The 17,050-nt window shown below is 45.9% G+C and overlaps 1 protein-coding gene across 3 annotated transcripts in view; it reads left to right on the forward strand.

The window, feature by feature from the left end:
* Nucleotides 1-17,050, forward strand: part of LOC139263065 (solute carrier family 22 member 4-like) — a 191,827-nt gene that overhangs the window by 128,583 nt on the left and 46,194 nt on the right. For all 3 annotated transcript variants that reach the window (XR_011593034.1, XM_070878595.1, XM_070878610.1), the window contains exons 5-6: nt 903-1,044; nt 2,383-2,483. Coding sequence is in view for 2 of the 3 variants with exons in the window: in XM_070878595.1 (XP_070734696.1) it covers nt 903-1,044; nt 2,383-2,483 (243 nt within the window). In the remaining variant the exon portion in view is untranslated. The remainder of the gene's footprint in view (nt 1-902; nt 1,045-2,382; nt 2,484-17,050) is intronic.

The following is a 17,050-nucleotide window of genomic DNA, read 5'->3' on the forward strand; positions in this document are numbered from 1 at the left end:
CACAGAAACAGGTCATTCAGCCCAACAGGTCTATTCCGGTGTTTATTCTCCACACAAGCCTCCTCCTACCCCTCTTCATCTAACCCTATCAGCATACCCTTCTATTTCTTTCTCCCTCATATGTTTATCTAGCTTTCCAGAAACTTGGCTGGAGTCACCCTTATTGTAAAGGTGAGCGGCGAGTGGCCCTGGAACCAGCGTGGCGGCCCCGACCTGCAAGGAAACACCAGCGGCAGGTCAGAGCCATAAAAGGCGAGTGGCAAGCGGCCGTGCAACCAGCATGGCGGGGTATCGCTCCACCGTGGCAGCGTACCGCTTCAGGGAGCAGCGTGAGCTGGTGCAGGAAAGCGATGTCTTGGAGGAGGGTGACTGGATTGGACGTCACCAAGGTCTAGGAGTGTGGGAAGGTACAGCAGGAGTGGCGAGATCGGGGCAAAGGAGCGGTGAGAGATTGCAGAGTGGCGTGATCGGGGCCCAGGAGAGGCATGGGTTCGGGGCCTAGCTGAGGCGAGGGCCCTGGGGCAGCATGGGCCAGCCCACACTGTGATATGTATGCGCACTAGGTCCATGCAGCAGAGCTGGTCTCTAGCCGTCTTGATTAATCCTTGCCACTGGACCAAGACCTAGCTCTGTCAAGCCCGTGTGGTGGCTGGTGTGCAACGGCCATCACACGTTAAAAAAAATCCATGCACAGACATCTTCCACCCTTCAGGATGTAGCTTGGGACCTGGAATATCCGGTCCTTCATTGAAACACTTGTGAATTCATCCCTTTTTGGTGTAGAAGCAAGTCATCCTCGATACAAGGGACCACCTAAGAAGAAGAGAAGGGCGGGTGGAAGTCTTGGCCACCGTTCCTTTACCACTCTGACTTCTGCTTTATTTGTACTTTTTTTCTTTCAGGCTTATACCTGAGTCTCCCAGATGGCTGCTCTCTCAAGGTCGAGTGACTGAGGCAGAAAAAATAGTGCAAGGTTTTGCTAAAAAAAATGGCATTACGCACGTCGGGGTGATATTTCAGCATGTTGATACTATAGAATATACGGTAGTTATTTCACTTTTATCACTCTTTCTATCTTAACCTGCTATTCAAATATGTCATAATCAAACACGTATATCTCAGTATTTTCAGAATAAGAACCTGCCTTGATCCATACTTAATGATTTTTATAAGCAATAACAGTGAAGTTAGAGAAAGGTCATTTGGTACTGCAGCATTTATGCTTGTGTATGTTGTCTTCATTGACGGCATTAGTTCTGTAGGACAGGTTTTGGGGAAAGGTTAGGGGAACAGCTGAGGAACTGGCACTGGTGTGATAGGCTGAATATCCTCTTTCAGTGCTATCATTTCTACGATTCTAAGGTATGTTTGTTAAGCAATCATCTTGATCATCTTGGTATACTAATCTTAGCAGTCTTTAAAATTAATTATTTTCCATTAATTAAGTAGGGTCCTAGATGAAATCAAAACTAAGTCACAGACCAGTTTGGATGAATTCACTGCAATGTGTCCCTTGGGTTTGCGTATATCCCCTCCTCTAAAATGGCAATGTCAGTTCATGTCCATGAATAGGAAGGAACATAGGAACAGGAGTAGGCCATTGAGCCTCTCCAGCTTGTTCCACCATTCAATGACTGATCTATATTTTAACTTCTGGTTCTGTAACCTTTAATACAGCTTGCCTAACAAAATTCTATCAATCTCAACCTCAACAACTTTTTGGAGAAAATTCCAAATTTCCACTACCTTTTGTGTGAAGAAGTGCTTCCTGACATCACCCCTGAAAGGCCTCGCTCTAATTTTAAGGTTATGTCCCCCCACTCCCTGTCCTGGACTCCTCACCAGAGAAAACCGTTTCTCTCTATCTACCAAATCAAATCCTTTAATCATCTTAAACACCTCAATTGGATCACCCCATAATCTTCTACACTCAAGGGAATACAAACCTAGTCTGTGCAACCTGTCCTCACAATTTAACCCTTTTAATCCAGGAATTAATCAAGTGAATCTGCACTGCACCCTCCAAGGCCAATCCATCCATCCTGAGGTGCGGTGCCCAAAACTGAACGCAGTACTCTAAATGGGGTCGAACCAGAATTTTATCTAATTGTAACATAACTTCCGCCCATTTGTATCCCAACCCCCTTGAGATAAAGGCCAACTTTCCATTAACCTTTGACATTTTTTTTGTGCCTGCACCTACTTTCTATGTTTCTATGTTTAATACAGTACCTTCAATTCTGTTTGTGTAACAGAACAAATCAGATAAAGGAAATATTCTACTTAAAATGTGGTGTTTCCAGTTAAGAATCATCCACTATATTGGAAAGTGTATACTGTGCAAACATTGAAAATTCATTTGTTTTTTATGCTTTCTTTTAGCTTCTGAAAACCACAAATAGGCAAAAACATCCATATAATTACTTGGATTTGGTTAGAACTTCAAATATACGGAATATCACAATTCTATCTTTCCTTGTGTGGTAAGTAGAGACTCTATCAGCAAAGGGCTCTCACCAAAATAATTAATACTCAAAATTGTATCAGTTCATTATATGTGTGGTTGTGGCACTTAGCAAAATATGAATGACACTATATTTGGGATTTCATGTGTAAAGGCACTTTGGTTATTTACTTCATGTTAAGGACATATAATTTTTGAGGAGCCACTAATGTTGAAAATTGAGATTCTTACTATTGGCACTAAGTTAATCCATTTAATAGGTGTGCATTGAAATGATTCAAATTGACCACTTTTGCAAGAAAATGAAGGAGATTTCTTGACTTCTTTGCCCTCTTGCTGTAAAAGGCAAAAAACACAATCTGTATGAAAAGCACAAAGAAGTCCACATTTCTGAGAAAGTGAATTGTTTGAACTGTTTTGACTACACTTGAAAAGCACTTTATTGACTGTAAATCGCTTTGGGTGTCTGGTGGTTGTGAAAGGCGCTATATAAATGCAAGTTTTTCTTTTTTTTGTTTTAGTGAAACAATATCTTAAATGAAAATGAGGCACTTTTTGAAGCAAAATGGCAACACTTGCAACAGAGAGCCATCAAAAACTATGCAGAATCGTAGTAGCATGATTCAAATAAAATCAACGAGTAATTTAGAAATACACAAGCTTACAAAAACATAATGCGCATTTACAAGCTATGGTTCAATTTGTGATCTCATACAATTTAAAGAAACACAGCCATCTGCGGAGTAATCATCATCATCACAGGCAGTCGCTCGAAATTGAGGAAGACTTGCTTCCACTCTAAAAGTAAGTTCTCAGGTGACTGTACAGTCCAATACAGGAATTACAGTCTCTGTCACAGATGGGACAGACAGTGGTTGAAGGAAAGGGTGGGTGAGGAGTCTGGTTTGCTGCACGCTCCTTTCGCTGTCTGCACTTGGTTTCTGCATGCTCTCAGCGATGAGATTCGATGTGCTCAGCACCCTCCCAGATGCTCTTCCTCCACTTAGGGCGGTCTTGGGCCAGGGATTCCTAGGTGCCAGTGGGAATGTTGCACTTTATCAAGGAGGCTTTGAGGATGTCCTTGAAACATTTCCTCTGCCCATCTGGAGCTTGCTTGCCGTGTAGGAGTTCCAAGTAGAGTGCTTGCTTTGGGAGTCTCGTGTCGGGCATGTGGCCGATGTGGCCCGCCCAATGGAGCTGGCCGAGTGTGGTCAGTGCTTCGATGCTGGGGATCTTGGCCTGGTCGAGAACATTGACATTGGTGCGTCTATCCTCCCAGTGGATTTGCAGGATCTTGCGGAGGCAGCGCTGGTGGTACTTCTCCAGCGTTTTGAGGTGTCTACTGTATATGGTGCACGTCTCTGAGCCATATAGGAGGGCGGGTATCACTACAGCCCTGTAGACCATGAGCTTGGTGCCAGATTTGAGATCCTAGTCTTCAAACACTCTCTTCCTTAGGCAACCAAAGGCTGCGCTGGCACACTGGACCTTGTCGTCGATGTCTGCCCTTACTGATAGTAGGCTCCCGAGGTATGGAAAATGTTTCACATTGTTCAAGGCTTTTGATGACCGGTGGGCAGTGATGTGTGGTGGGGTCAGGTTGGTGGAGGACCTTTGTCTTACAGATGTTTAGCGTAAGGCCCATGCTTTCGTATGCCTCAGTGAAGATGTTGACAATGGCTTGGGGTTCGGCCTCTGAATGTGCGTCCGCGTACTGTAGTTCGATGACAGAGGATGGGACGACCTTGGATCTAGCCTGGAGGCAACGAAGGTTGAACAGGTTCCCATTGGTTCTATAGTTTAGTTCCACTTCATCGGGGAGTTTGTTGAGAGTGAGATGGAGCATTGCAGCGAGGAAGATCGAGAAGAGCTGCGGACATCTGTGGAGTAATAGAGCTACTTGGCCTCCAAAAAATATCCTTTCTTGGCCAGAGAAAAAACATGATTGATGAAGCATTCAGTCTTCTCGGCAATGGAAACAACACATTCTGAGTGTTTGTGATGGAAGTAAGTGTTGTGCACTTTTTTATTTATAGGTTTATTCTAAAGTAAAGAATAATATTGCTGCATTTTCAGTGTTTTCTATAATTTGCCAAAAATAATTATTGAAGTCTTATATTATCATGTAAATTTAACTAATGAAAATATTCTTTACACCTCCAGTTCTGAGTTGTTTCAAGGTTCTAAAACCATTCTGACAGAATAGTGGGCGTCCTGAAACATCTAGAAGAAGCACATCACAACTCCAGAAAATAACAGACCTTACACCACATTGTCAGGAAGAATTTCAAATCTATGACTGGATCTTCTGCAAGTGGATTTCCAAAATGTGCCAAAGAAACTGGCAAGTGTGCTAAAAAAAGAAACCTCCCCAAAAATTGTTAGGGATACTTCAGCAGCTGTGTACAATGCTGGTATCTCATCATCTCACCCACAGATTGGTTCAATGATAGGAAGTAAAGGGTGGTGGCAGGTGGATATTTTTCAGAATTTGAGATGGTTTGCAAAAGTGTTCCCCAAGGGTCAGTTTTGGGTCCATTAAGCATTTAAATTTTTATAAACGACCTAGACCTAGGTGTAGGGAACAGCATTATAAAGCTTGCAGATGATCTGAAACTTGGCAAAATAGTGATAAAGATGATTATAGGCTTCAGGATGACATTGACAGAATGGTGAAATGGGAAGAACATGGCAGATGGAGTTCATTGCGGAGAAGAGTGAAGTGATACACTTTTGGAGGAGGAATATGGAAGCACAGTATACAGTTACAACGTCTGAAACCTTGGGACCGAGGCCGTGCCGGTTTTCGGATTTTTCCGGATTTCAGCAAGAAAATCAATACATCTGAAATCCGTAAACCTCGGGACCGAGACTGTGCTGCTTTTCGTATTGTTCTGCATTTCGGACCTCACTGTTGGTGCTCCTCACCGCCCACTGATCCTCCGATCCTCACCGCGCACCGATCCTCGCCACCCGCCGATTCCCGCTGCTCCTCCGCTCCTCGCCACCCGCCGATTCTCCCGCCCGCAGCCCTCCCCGGCACTGTTTTTTTTTACCGGTTTTTACCGGTTTCCTTGTCCCATGGCCACCTCAAAAATGTCCGATTTTGGGACAATTCTGGTTTTCAGATAGCTGGATTCGAGATGTTGTACCTGTATTATAAATGGCATGATTTTGAAAAGATGAGCAGAGACACCTTGGTTTCCATATACAAAAATCCTTAAATGTGGTAGGGCAAGTTTTTAAAAATTCATTTATGGGATGTAGGCATCGGTGGCTCAGCCAGCATTTATTGCCCATCCCTAATTGCCCTTGAGAAGGTGGTGGTGAACTGCCTTCTTGAACCGCTGCAGTCCGCGTGGTGAAGGGACTCCCACAGGTTTACGGAGGGAGTTCCAGGATTTTGACCCAACGACAATGAAGGAACGGCAATATACTTCCAAGTCAGGGTGGTATGTAACTTGGAGAGGAATTTGCAGGTGATGGTGTTCCCATGCACCTGTTACCCTTGACCTTCTAGGTGATAGAGGTCTTGGGTTTGGGAGGTACTGCTCAAGAAACCTTGGCGAGTTGCTGCAGTGCATTTTATAGATGGTACACACTACAGCCAAGGTACACTAGGGGTCAAGGGAGTGAATGTTTAAGGTGATGGATGGAGTGCCAATCAAGCGAGCTGCTTTGTCCTGGATGGTGTCGAGTTTCTTGAGTGTTGTTGGAGCTACACTCATCCGGGCAACTGGAGAGTATTCCATCACACTCTTGACTTGTGCCTTGTAGATGGTGGAAAGGCTTTGGGGAGTCACGAGGTGAGACACTTACCGCAGAATACCCAGCCTCTGCCCAGCTCTTGTTGCCAAATTGTTTATGTGGCCGGTCTAGTTAAGTTTCTGGTCAATGGCAACCCCCAGGATGTTGATGGTGGAGGATTTGGTGATGATAATGCCATTGAATGTCAAGGGGCGGTGGTTAGACTCTCGCTTGTTGGAGAGAGTCATTGCATGAAAATGCTTTGTTTAGTGTGAATGTTACTTGCCACTTATCAGCCTATGCCTGAATGTCGTCCAGGTCTTGCTGCACCGGGCATGGACTGCTTCATTATCTGAGGAGTTGCAACTGGCACTGAACACTGCAATCATCAGCGATCATCCCTACTTTTTACCTTATGATAGAGGAAATGTCATTGATGAAGCAGCTGAAAATGGTTGGGCCTAGGACACTGCCGGGAGGAACTCCTGCAGTGATGCCCTGGGGCTGTGATGATTGACCTCCAATAACCATAACCATTTTCCTTTGTGCTAGGTATAACTTCAGACAGTGGAGTTTTTCCCCTGATTCCCATTGACTTCAGTATTACTTGGCTCTTTGGTGCCACACTCGGTCAAATACCGCCTTGATTTCAAGGGCAGTTACACTCACCTTACATCTGGAATTCAGTTCTTTTGTCCATGTTTGGACCAAGGCTGTAATGAGGCCTGGAGCCAAGTGGTCCTGGCAGAACCCAAACTGAGCATCGGTGAGAAGGTTATTGGTGAGTAAATGCCACTTGATAGGACTGTCAACGACACCTTCCATCACTTTACTGATGATTAAGACTGGACTTATGGAACAGTAATTGGCTAGATTGGATTTGTCCTGCTTTTTATGGACAGGATATACCTGGGCAGTTTTTCACATTGTCGGATAGATTTCAGCATTGTATCTGTATTGAAAAAGCTTGGCTAGTTCTGAGCACAAGTCTTCAGCTCGATTGCCGGGATGCTGTCAGGGTCCATAGCCTTTGGTGTATGTATCCTGTGAGCTCAGCTGTTTCGTGATATCACGTGGAGTGAATCGAATTGGTTGAAAACTGACTTCTGTGATGGTGGGGACCTCAGGAGGAGGCTGATATGGATCATGCACTTGGCACTTCTGGTTGAAGATGGTTGCAAATGCTTTAGCCTTGTCTTTTGCACTCATGTGCTGGGCTCCAACATCATTGACGATGAGGATATTCATTCAGCCTCCTCCTCCCATTAGTTGTTTAGTGGCCCGCCACCATTCATGACGGGTGTGGTAGAATTGCAGAGCTTTGATCTGAACTGTTGGTTGTGGGATTGCTTAGCTCTGTCTGTAACATGCTGCTTCTGCTTTTTCGCATGCAGGTAGTCCTGTGTTACTGCATCCCCAGGTTGACACCTGGTGCTACTCCTGGCATCCTCTCCTTATTGAACAGAGGTTGGTCCCCTGGCTTGTTGCTAGTGGTAGAGTGAGGCATTTGCCGGGCCATGAAGTTACAGATTAGAAACATAGAAACATAGAAAATAGGTGCAGGAGCAGGCCATTCAGCCCTTCTAGCCTGCACCGCCATTCAATGAGTTCATGGCTGAACATGAAACTTCAGTACCCGCCTCCTGCTTTCTTGCCATAACCCTTGATCCCCCGAGTAGTAAGGACTTCATCTAACTCCCTTTTGAATATATTTAGTGAATTGGCCTCAACTACTTTCTGTGGTAGAGAATTCCACAGGTTCACCACTCTCTGGGTGAAGAAGTTTCTCCTCATCTCGGTCCTAAATGGCTTACCCCTTATCCTCAGACTGTGACCCCTGGTTCTGGACTTCCCCAACATTGGGAACATTCTTCCTGCATCTAACCTGTCTAAACCCGTCAGAATTTTAAACGTTTCTATGAGGTCCCCTCTCATTCTTCTGAACTCCAGTGAATACAAGCCCAGTTGATCCAGTCTTTCTTGATAGGTCAGTCCCGCCATCCCGGGAATCAGTCTGGTGAATCTTTGCTGCACTCCCTCAATAGCAAGAATGTCCTTCCTCAAGTTAGGAGACCAAAACTGTACACAATACTCCAGGTGTGGCCTCACCAAGGCCCTGTACAACTGTAGCAACACCTCCCTGCCCCTGTATTCAAATCCCCTCGCTATGAAGGCCAACATGCCATTTGCTTTCTTAACCGCCTGCTGTACCTGCATGCTAACCTTCAATGACTGATGTACCATGACACCCAGGTCTCGTTGCACCTTCCCTTTTCCTAATCTGTCACCATTCAGATAATAGTCTGTCTCTCTGTTTTTACCACCAAAGTGGATAACCTCACATTTATCCACATTATACTTCATCTGCCATGCATTTGCCCACTCACCTAACCTATCCAAGTCACTCTGCAGCCTAATAGCATCCTCCTCGCAGCTCACACTGCCACCCAACTTAGTGTCATCCGCAAATTTGGAGATACTGCATTTAATCCCCTCGTCTAAATCATTAATGTACAATGTAAACAGCTGGGGCCCCAGCACAGAACCTTGCGGCACTCCACTAGTCACTGCCTGCCATTCTGAAAAGTACCCGTATACTCCTACTCTTTGCTTCCTGTCTGACAACCAGTTCTCAATCCACGTCAGCACACTACCCACAATCCCATGTGCTTTAACTTTGCACATTAATCTCTTGTGTGGGACCTTGTCGAAAGCCTTCTGAAAGTCCAAATATACCACATCAACTGGTTCTCTCTTGTCCACTTTACTGGAAACATCCTCAAAAAATTCCAGAAGATTTGTCAAGCATGATTTCCCTTTCACAAATCCATGCTGACTTGGACCTATCATGTCACCATTTTCCAGATGCACTGCTATGACATCCTTAATAATTGATTCCATCATTTTACCCACTACTGAGGTCAGGCTGACCGGTCTATAATTCCCTGTTTTCTCTCTCCCTCATTTTTTAAAAAGTGGGGTTACATTGGCTACCCTCCACTCCATAGGAACTGATCCAGAGTCTATGGAATGTTGGAAAATGACTGTCAATGCATCCGCTATTTCCAAGGCCACCTCCTTAAGTACTCTGGGATGCAGTCCATCAGGCCCTGGGGATTTATCGGCCTTCAATCCCATCAATTTCCCCAACACAATTTCCCGACTAATAAAGATTTCCCTCAGTTCCCCCTCCTTACTAGACCCTCTGACTCCTTTTATATCCGGAAGGTTGTTTGTATCCTCCTTAGTGAATACCGAACCAAAGTACTTGTTCAATTGGTCTGCCATTTCTTTGTTCCCCGTTATGACTTCCCCTGATTCTGACTGCAGGGGACCTACGTTTGTCTTTACTAACCTTTTTCTCTTTACATACCTATAGAAACCTTTGCAATCCACCTTAATGTTCCCTGCAAGCTTCTTCTCGTACTCCATTTTCCCTGCCCTAATCAAACCCTTTGTCCTCCTCTGCTGAGTTCTAAATTTCTCCCAGTCCCCAGGTTCGCTGCTATTTCTGGCCAATTTGTATGCCACTTCCTTGGCTTTAATACTATCCCTGATTTCCCTAGATAGCCACGGTTGAGCCACCTTCCCTTTTTTATTTTTACGCCAGACAGGAATGTACAATTGTTGTAATTCATCCATGCGGTCTCTAAATGTCTGCCATTGCCCATCCACAGTCAACCCCCTAAGTATCATTCGCCAATCTATCCTAGCCAATTCACGCCTCATACCTTCAAAGTTAGCCTTCTTTAAGTTCTGGACCATGGTCTCTGAATTAACTGTTTCATTCTCCATCCTAATGCAGAATTCCACCATATTATGGTCACTCTTCCCCAAGGGGCCTCGCACAATGAAATTGCTAATTAATCCTCTCTCATTACACAACACCCAGTCTAAGATGGCCTCCCCCCTAGTTGGTTCCTCAACATATTGGTCTAGAAAACCATCCCTTGTGCACTCCAGGAAATCCTCCTCCACCGTATTGCTTCCAGTTTGGCTAGCCCAATCTATGTGCATATTAATGTCACCCATTATAACTGCTACACCTTTATTGCATGCACCCCTAATTTCCTGTTTGATGCCCTCCCCAACATCACTACTACTGTTTGGAGGTCTGTACACAACTCCCACTAACGTTTTTTTGCCCTTTGGTGTTCTGCAGCTCTACCCATATAGATTCCACATCATCCAAGCTAATGTCCTTCCTAACTATTGCATTAATCTCCTCTTTAACCAACAATGCTACCCCACCTCCTTTTCCTTTTATTCTATCCTTCCTGAATGTTGAATACCCCTGAATGTTGAGTTCCCAGCCCTGATCATCCTGGAGCCACGTCTCCGTAATCCCAATCACATCATATTTATTAACATCTATTTGCACAATTAATTCATCCACCTTATTGCGGATACTCCTTGCATTAAGACACAAAGCCTTCAGGCTTGTTTTTTTAACACCCTTTGTCCTTTTAGAATTTTGCTGTACAGTGGCCCTTTTTGTTCTTTGCCTTGGGTTTCTCCGCCCTCCACTTTTCCTCATCTCCTTTCTGTCTTTTGCTTTTGCCTCCTTTTTGTTTCCCTCTGTCTCTCTGCATTGGTTCCCATCCCCCTACCATATTAGTTTAAATCCTCCCCAACAGCACTAGCAAACACTCCCCCTAGGACATTGGTTCCGGTCCTGCCCAGGTGCAGACCGTCCGGTTTGTACTGGTCCCACCTCCCACAGAACCGGTCCCAATGCCCCAGGAATTTGAATCCCTCCCTGCTGCACCACTGCTCAAGCCACGTATTCATCTGCGCTATCCTGCGATTCCTACTCTGACTATCATGTGGCACTGGTAGCAATCCCGAGATTACTACTTTTGAGGTCCTACTTTTTAATTTAGCTCCTAGCTCCTTAAATTCGTTTCGTAGGACCTCATCCCTTTTTTTACCTATGTCGTTGGTACCAATGTGCACCACGACAACTGGCTGTTCTCCCTCCCATTTCAGAATGTCCTGCACCCGCTCCGAGACATCCTTGACCCTTGCACCAGGGAGGCAACATACCATCCTGGAGTCTCGGTCGCGGCCGCAGAAACGCCTATCTATTCCCCTCACTATTGAATCCCCTATCACTATTGCTGTCCCACTCTATTTCCTGCCCTCCTGTGCAGCAGAGCCAGCCACAGTGCCATGAACTTGGCTGCTGCTGCCCTCCCCTGATGAGTCATCCCCCTCAACAGTACTCAAAACAGTGTATCTGTTTTGCAGGGGAATGACCACAGGGGACCCCTGCACTACCTTCCTTGCACTACTCTTCCTGCTGGTCTTCCATTCCCTAGCTGGCTGTGGGCCCTTTCCCTGCGGTAAGACCAACTCGCTACACGTGCTACTCACGTCATTCTCAGCATCGTGGATGCTCCAGAGCGAATCCACCCTCAGCTCCTACTCCGCAACGCAGACAGTCAGGAGCTGGAGGTGGATACACTTCCTGCACACGTAGTCGTCAGGGACACCGGAAGTGTCCCTGAGTTCCCACATGGTACAGGAGGAGCATAACACCCGACCGAGCTTTCCTGCCATGACTTAACCCTTAGATACACTTAAATTGGCAACAACAATGTTAAAAGTTACTGACTAATATAAGAAGAAAAAGAAAAACTACTCACCAATCACCAGCCAATCACTTACCCCCTAGGCTGTGACGTCACCTTTGTTTCTTTCTTTGCCTTCTCCCTGTAGCTGCACCGGTACGCCTCTCGCCGACCCCGGACTCGCGCTGCTCCGAGCTCCCGCCTCCTCGACTGACTGCTCGAACTGCTCGACTCCCGCTGGCCTTTATAGGCCTCTCGCCGACCCCGGACTCGCGCTGCTCCGAGCTCCCGCCTCCTCGACTGACTGCTCAAACTGCTCGACTCCCGCTGGCCTTTATAGGCCTCTCGCCGACCCCGGACTCGCGCTGCTCCGAGCTCCCGCCTCCTCGACTGACTGCTCGAACTGCTCGACTCCCGCTGGCCTTTATAGGCCTCTCGCCGACCCCGGACTCGCGCTGCTCCGAGCTCCCGCCTCCTCGACTGACTTACTGACTTATGGTGGAATACAATTCTGCTGCTGCTGATGGTCCACAGCGCCTCATGGATACCCAGTTTTGAGCAGCTAGATCTGTTCTGGATCTATCCCATTTAGCATGGAGGTTGTGCCACACAATACAATGAAGGGTGTCCTCAGTGTGAAGATGGGACTTCGTCTCCAAAAGGACTGTGCGATGATCACTGCTACCAATGCTGTCACGGACAGATGTATCTGCGACAGGTAGATTGGTGAGGACAAGATCAAGTAGGTTTTCCCTCGTGTTGGTTCTCTCACCACCTGCTGCAGGCCTAGTCTGGCAGCTATGTCCTTCAGGACTCGGCCAGCTTGGTCAGCAGTGGTGCTACCGAGCCACTCTTGGTGATGGACATTGAAATTCCCCCGCCCCTGCTGGGGTACATTCTGTGCCCTTGTTACTCTTAGTGCTTCTTCCAAGTGGTGTTCAACATGGAGGAGGTCAGCTGAGGGAGGGCAGTAGGTGGTAATCAGCAAGAGATTCCCTTGCCCATGCCTGACCTGAAGTCATGAGACTTCATAGTGTCCGGAGTCAATGTTGAGGACTCCCAGGGTCCCTCCCTCTCGACTGTATACCACTGTGCCACCATCTCTGGCGGGTCTGTCCTGCCAGTGGGACAGGACATACCCAGGGATGGTGATGGAGGAATCGGGGACATTGTCTGAAAGGTATGATTCTGTGAATATGACTGTCAGGCTATTGCTTGACTGGTCTGTGGGACACCTCTCCCAATTTTTGGCACAAATTCCCAGATATTCGTGAGGAGGACTTTGAGGATCGACTGGGCTGGGTGTACCATTGTCGTGTCCATAGCTGGTGCCAAGGTCTATGCCGGGTGGTCCGTCCAGTTTTATTCTTGTTTTTCATAACTGTTTGTTACGACTGAGTGGCTTACTCGGCCATTTCAGAGGACCGTTAAGAGTCAACCACATTGCTGTGGCTCTGGAGTCACATATAGGTCAGACCAGTTGATAAGTTGGTTAAAAAGTATATGGGTTACTTAGGTTTATAAATAGAGGAATAGAATATAAAAGCAAAGAGATCAGGGTAGAAATTTATAAATTACTGGTTAGGCCTCAGCTGGACTATTGTGGATAATTCCAGGCACCACATTTTAGGAAAGATATATAAAGGCCTTAGAAAGGGTAGAGAGGAGGTTTACCGGGATGTTACCAGGGATGAGGTTTTCAAGATGATAAGAGGTTCTGATTGAGTAGAGAAAAACTATTCCCTTTGGCAAGTGGCTCAATAACAAGAGGTCATGGGGCTGGTGATGTGTGCTTCTGTTTTCACCCCGGAGGGACAGCATTGGCAGCAGTGAGCTCTCTGGGCGGGCGGTCAGCTTTCAGTGCCCTGCGAGGGTTTCCGGGGCTGGCTTTGCGAGGACGCGGAGCATTACCACCTGGAAGGGTTGAGTCAGTGTGTAACAGCTCGTTTTGGATTCCCGCCCAACCCGTACACCCTGCAGTGCACCCTGCTGGGACCGCCTTAAAAAATGGGCAGTGAGGTAAGTAATAACCATCTCAGGTAAATGTGATTGATTTTTCTTTTATTATTTTTTTGCGATTTATGCTGTGGTGGCAATGGATTGGGAATGTTTTTGGTGTTTTTTTTTCAAGTTTTTTTCCTCACAGGCCTCTCTTCGAGTGCTCCTGGGCCGGCTATTTAGCTCGGGATTTTCACATGCTCAGCTGGCCTAACGCCCTAAGAGAGGTGTCATCATCATCATCATAGGCAGTCCCTCGAAATCGAGAAAGACTTGTTTCCACTCTAAAAGTGAGTTCTTAGGTGACTGAACAGTCCAATACAGGAATTACAGTCTGTGTCACAGGTGGGACAGACAGTGGTTGAAGGAAAGGGTGGGTGGAGATTCTGGATTACCGCACGCTCCTTTCGCTGTCTGCGCTTGTTTTCTGCATGCTCTCGGCGACGAGACTCAAGGTGCTCAGCGCTCTCCCAGATGCTCTTCCTCCACTTAGGGCGGTCTTTGACCAAGGACTCCCAGGTGTCAGTGGGGAAGTTGCATTTTATCAAGGAGGCTTTGATGGTGTCCTTGAAATGTTTCCTCTGCCCACCTGGGGCTCGCTTGCTTTGTAGGAGTTCCGAGTAGAGCGCTTGCTTTGGGAGTCTTGTGTCAGGCATGCGAACAATGTGGCCCCCCAACGGAGCTGGTCGAGTGTGGTCAGTGCTTCGATTCTGGGGATGTTGGCCTGATTGAGGACGCTAACATTGGTGCATCTGTTTTCCCTGGGGATTTGCAAGATCTTGCGTAGATATCATTGGTAGTATTTCCCCAGCGATTTGAGGTGTCTACTGTATATGGTTCACGTCTCTGGGCCATACAGGAGGGCGGGTATTATTGCAGCCCTGTAGACCATGAGCTTGGTGCCAGATTTGAGGGCCTGATCTTCGAAAACTCTCTTCCTCAGGCGGCTGAAGGCTGCGCTGGCACACTGGAGGTTGTACCTCGATAACGATGTCTGCCCGTGCTGATAATAGGCTCCCAAGGTATGGAAAGTGGTCCACATTTTCCAGGCAGGTATACAATACGAAACAGATCATGCAACTTCACGAAGAAATACAGAATCCACAGGCCAATCAGAGCTCATCCCTGAACTATTCCACCAGTATTTCCTTCTTCTACAAGTCTGATGAAAACCGGGAAGTGAAGATTATAATCATCTAGATGATCCATTCAAGCATGGGGAAATACAATAATTTTATTAGCGCTCCACCGTACACTCAAGGCCCAGCATCCCAATTTTGATGACTGAGATGCAAACTGTTCCCAGGTACAAAGCTGAAAATACAGCCCAATAGATTTAAAATGATTGGCAAATGATCTGAAGGGGCGATGAGGAGAATATTTTTCACTCGGAGTCGTCGGGATCTGGATCGGTCTACCTGATTCCATTTATCATTTTAAAAGGGAGTGGACAGGTACTTGACGATGAGGAACTTACAGGGTTACGAACAAAAAGTGGAGATGCGGGATTGAGCACAACGGCTCTTTCAAAGAGCTAGTACGATGGGCTGAATGGCCCCCTTCTGTGCTGTAAGTTTATATGATTCTATGATTTATAAAGTCAATGATAATGTCGACTGGTCTCATTTAGATGCTTAATAACATAATAGTACCCTGTATTGCATATTGTGCAACTTTGGCTGGTCATATTTCGAATAGCAGAATGGGCCTATAGAATAGCTCTATAGGAGTAATTTTCCAACTTTGTATTTCTGGCCGGGAACACATTTTTTAAATATGCCCATGCATTGCACATGATTTTCCATTCAGTTAATATTGTTAATTTAGCTTTGACTATTTTGGAGGATTGTTGAATTCTCCTACTTTTTGTCTCATCAAAAAACATTTATAGGCTACACCGTGTGACTCATCGAAAATATGTCAAAGAGTCAGTATTCTTGTAATTTATTAACCACGGACAAACTGCTGCAAACTTCCCTTGAAAAGAATAAAGATGACACAAGGCTGGTAACCCAACTCCTTGTTTAGTTTTCAGGAGTCCAGTACTCGATGTGCTCAATATGCTTTTTAAATATATCCATTTCCTAAATCTCTCAGAGCTGTCTATTGTTAGAGCTACAATACTGCATCAGCCTTTATGAATTAAGTGCTCCAGATCCCATCAATGAGCTGTGCTGTCTGGCTCATGATCAACGACACCCTGGGACACTGTAGATCTGCCTAGCTCAAGTATCAGTTTACTATGTCTGCTGCACAGGATTGGCACTGTTCCAGCCTCCCATCACCAGGAATGCTCTCTTGGAATCAACTCGAGTTGAAAGAGACTCCAACTCTCTCCCCTCCAAGGAGGATTATTACTATTTGGTTAGTGAGCACTTGCTAGGCAGAATGAAGATACCAATTACTCCTGGATAAAAGAGTGAATGTTTGGGTACCAAGTGGCCACATAATATCTACCAGTAAGTGTCACACCAAGTCTTTACTCATCGCATCAGCATGGTGAAAGTACTTCGACTAGACAGTTTTAAAAATACCAGCCACCTTGATGTTCTAAGCGATCACGGTGGATAGGCAATGGCAGACATTTAAAGATTACATGGATGAACTTCAACAATTGTACATCCCTATCTGACGTAAAAATAAAACGGGGAAGATGGCTCAACCGTGGCTAACAAGTGAAATTAGGGATAGTGTTAAATCCAAGGAAGAGGCATATAAATTGGCCAGAAAAAGCAGCAAACCTGAGGACTGGGAGAAATTTAGAATTCAGTAGAGGAGGACAAAGGGTTTAATTATGAGGGGGGAAATAGAGTATGAGAGTAAGCTTGCAGGGAACATAAAAACTGACTGCAAAAGCTCCTACAGATATGTGAAGAGAAAAAGATTAGTGAAGACAAATGTAGGTCCCTTGCAGTCAGAATCAGGTGAATTTATAATGGGGAACAAAGAAACGGCAGACCAATTGAACAAATACTTTGGTTCTGTCTTCACTAAGGAAGACGCAAATAACCTTCCGGGGACTAGGGGACTGAGGGTCTCGCAAGAAGGAGGAACTGAAGGAAATCCTTATTAGTCAGGAAATTGTGTTAGGCAAATTGATGGGATTGAAGGCCGATAAATCCCCAGGGCCTGATAGGCTACATCCCAGAGTACTTAAGGAAGCGGCCATAGAAATAGTAGATGCATTGGTGGTCATTTTCCAACATTCGATAGGCTCTGGATCAGTTCCTATGGATTGGAGGGTGGCTAATGTAACACCACTTTTTAA

This window comes from Pristiophorus japonicus, chromosome 1 (assembly GCF_044704955.1).
Source record: "Pristiophorus japonicus isolate sPriJap1 chromosome 1, sPriJap1.hap1, whole genome shotgun sequence".
Classification (NCBI taxonomy): domain Eukaryota; kingdom Metazoa; phylum Chordata; class Chondrichthyes; family Pristiophoridae; genus Pristiophorus; species Pristiophorus japonicus.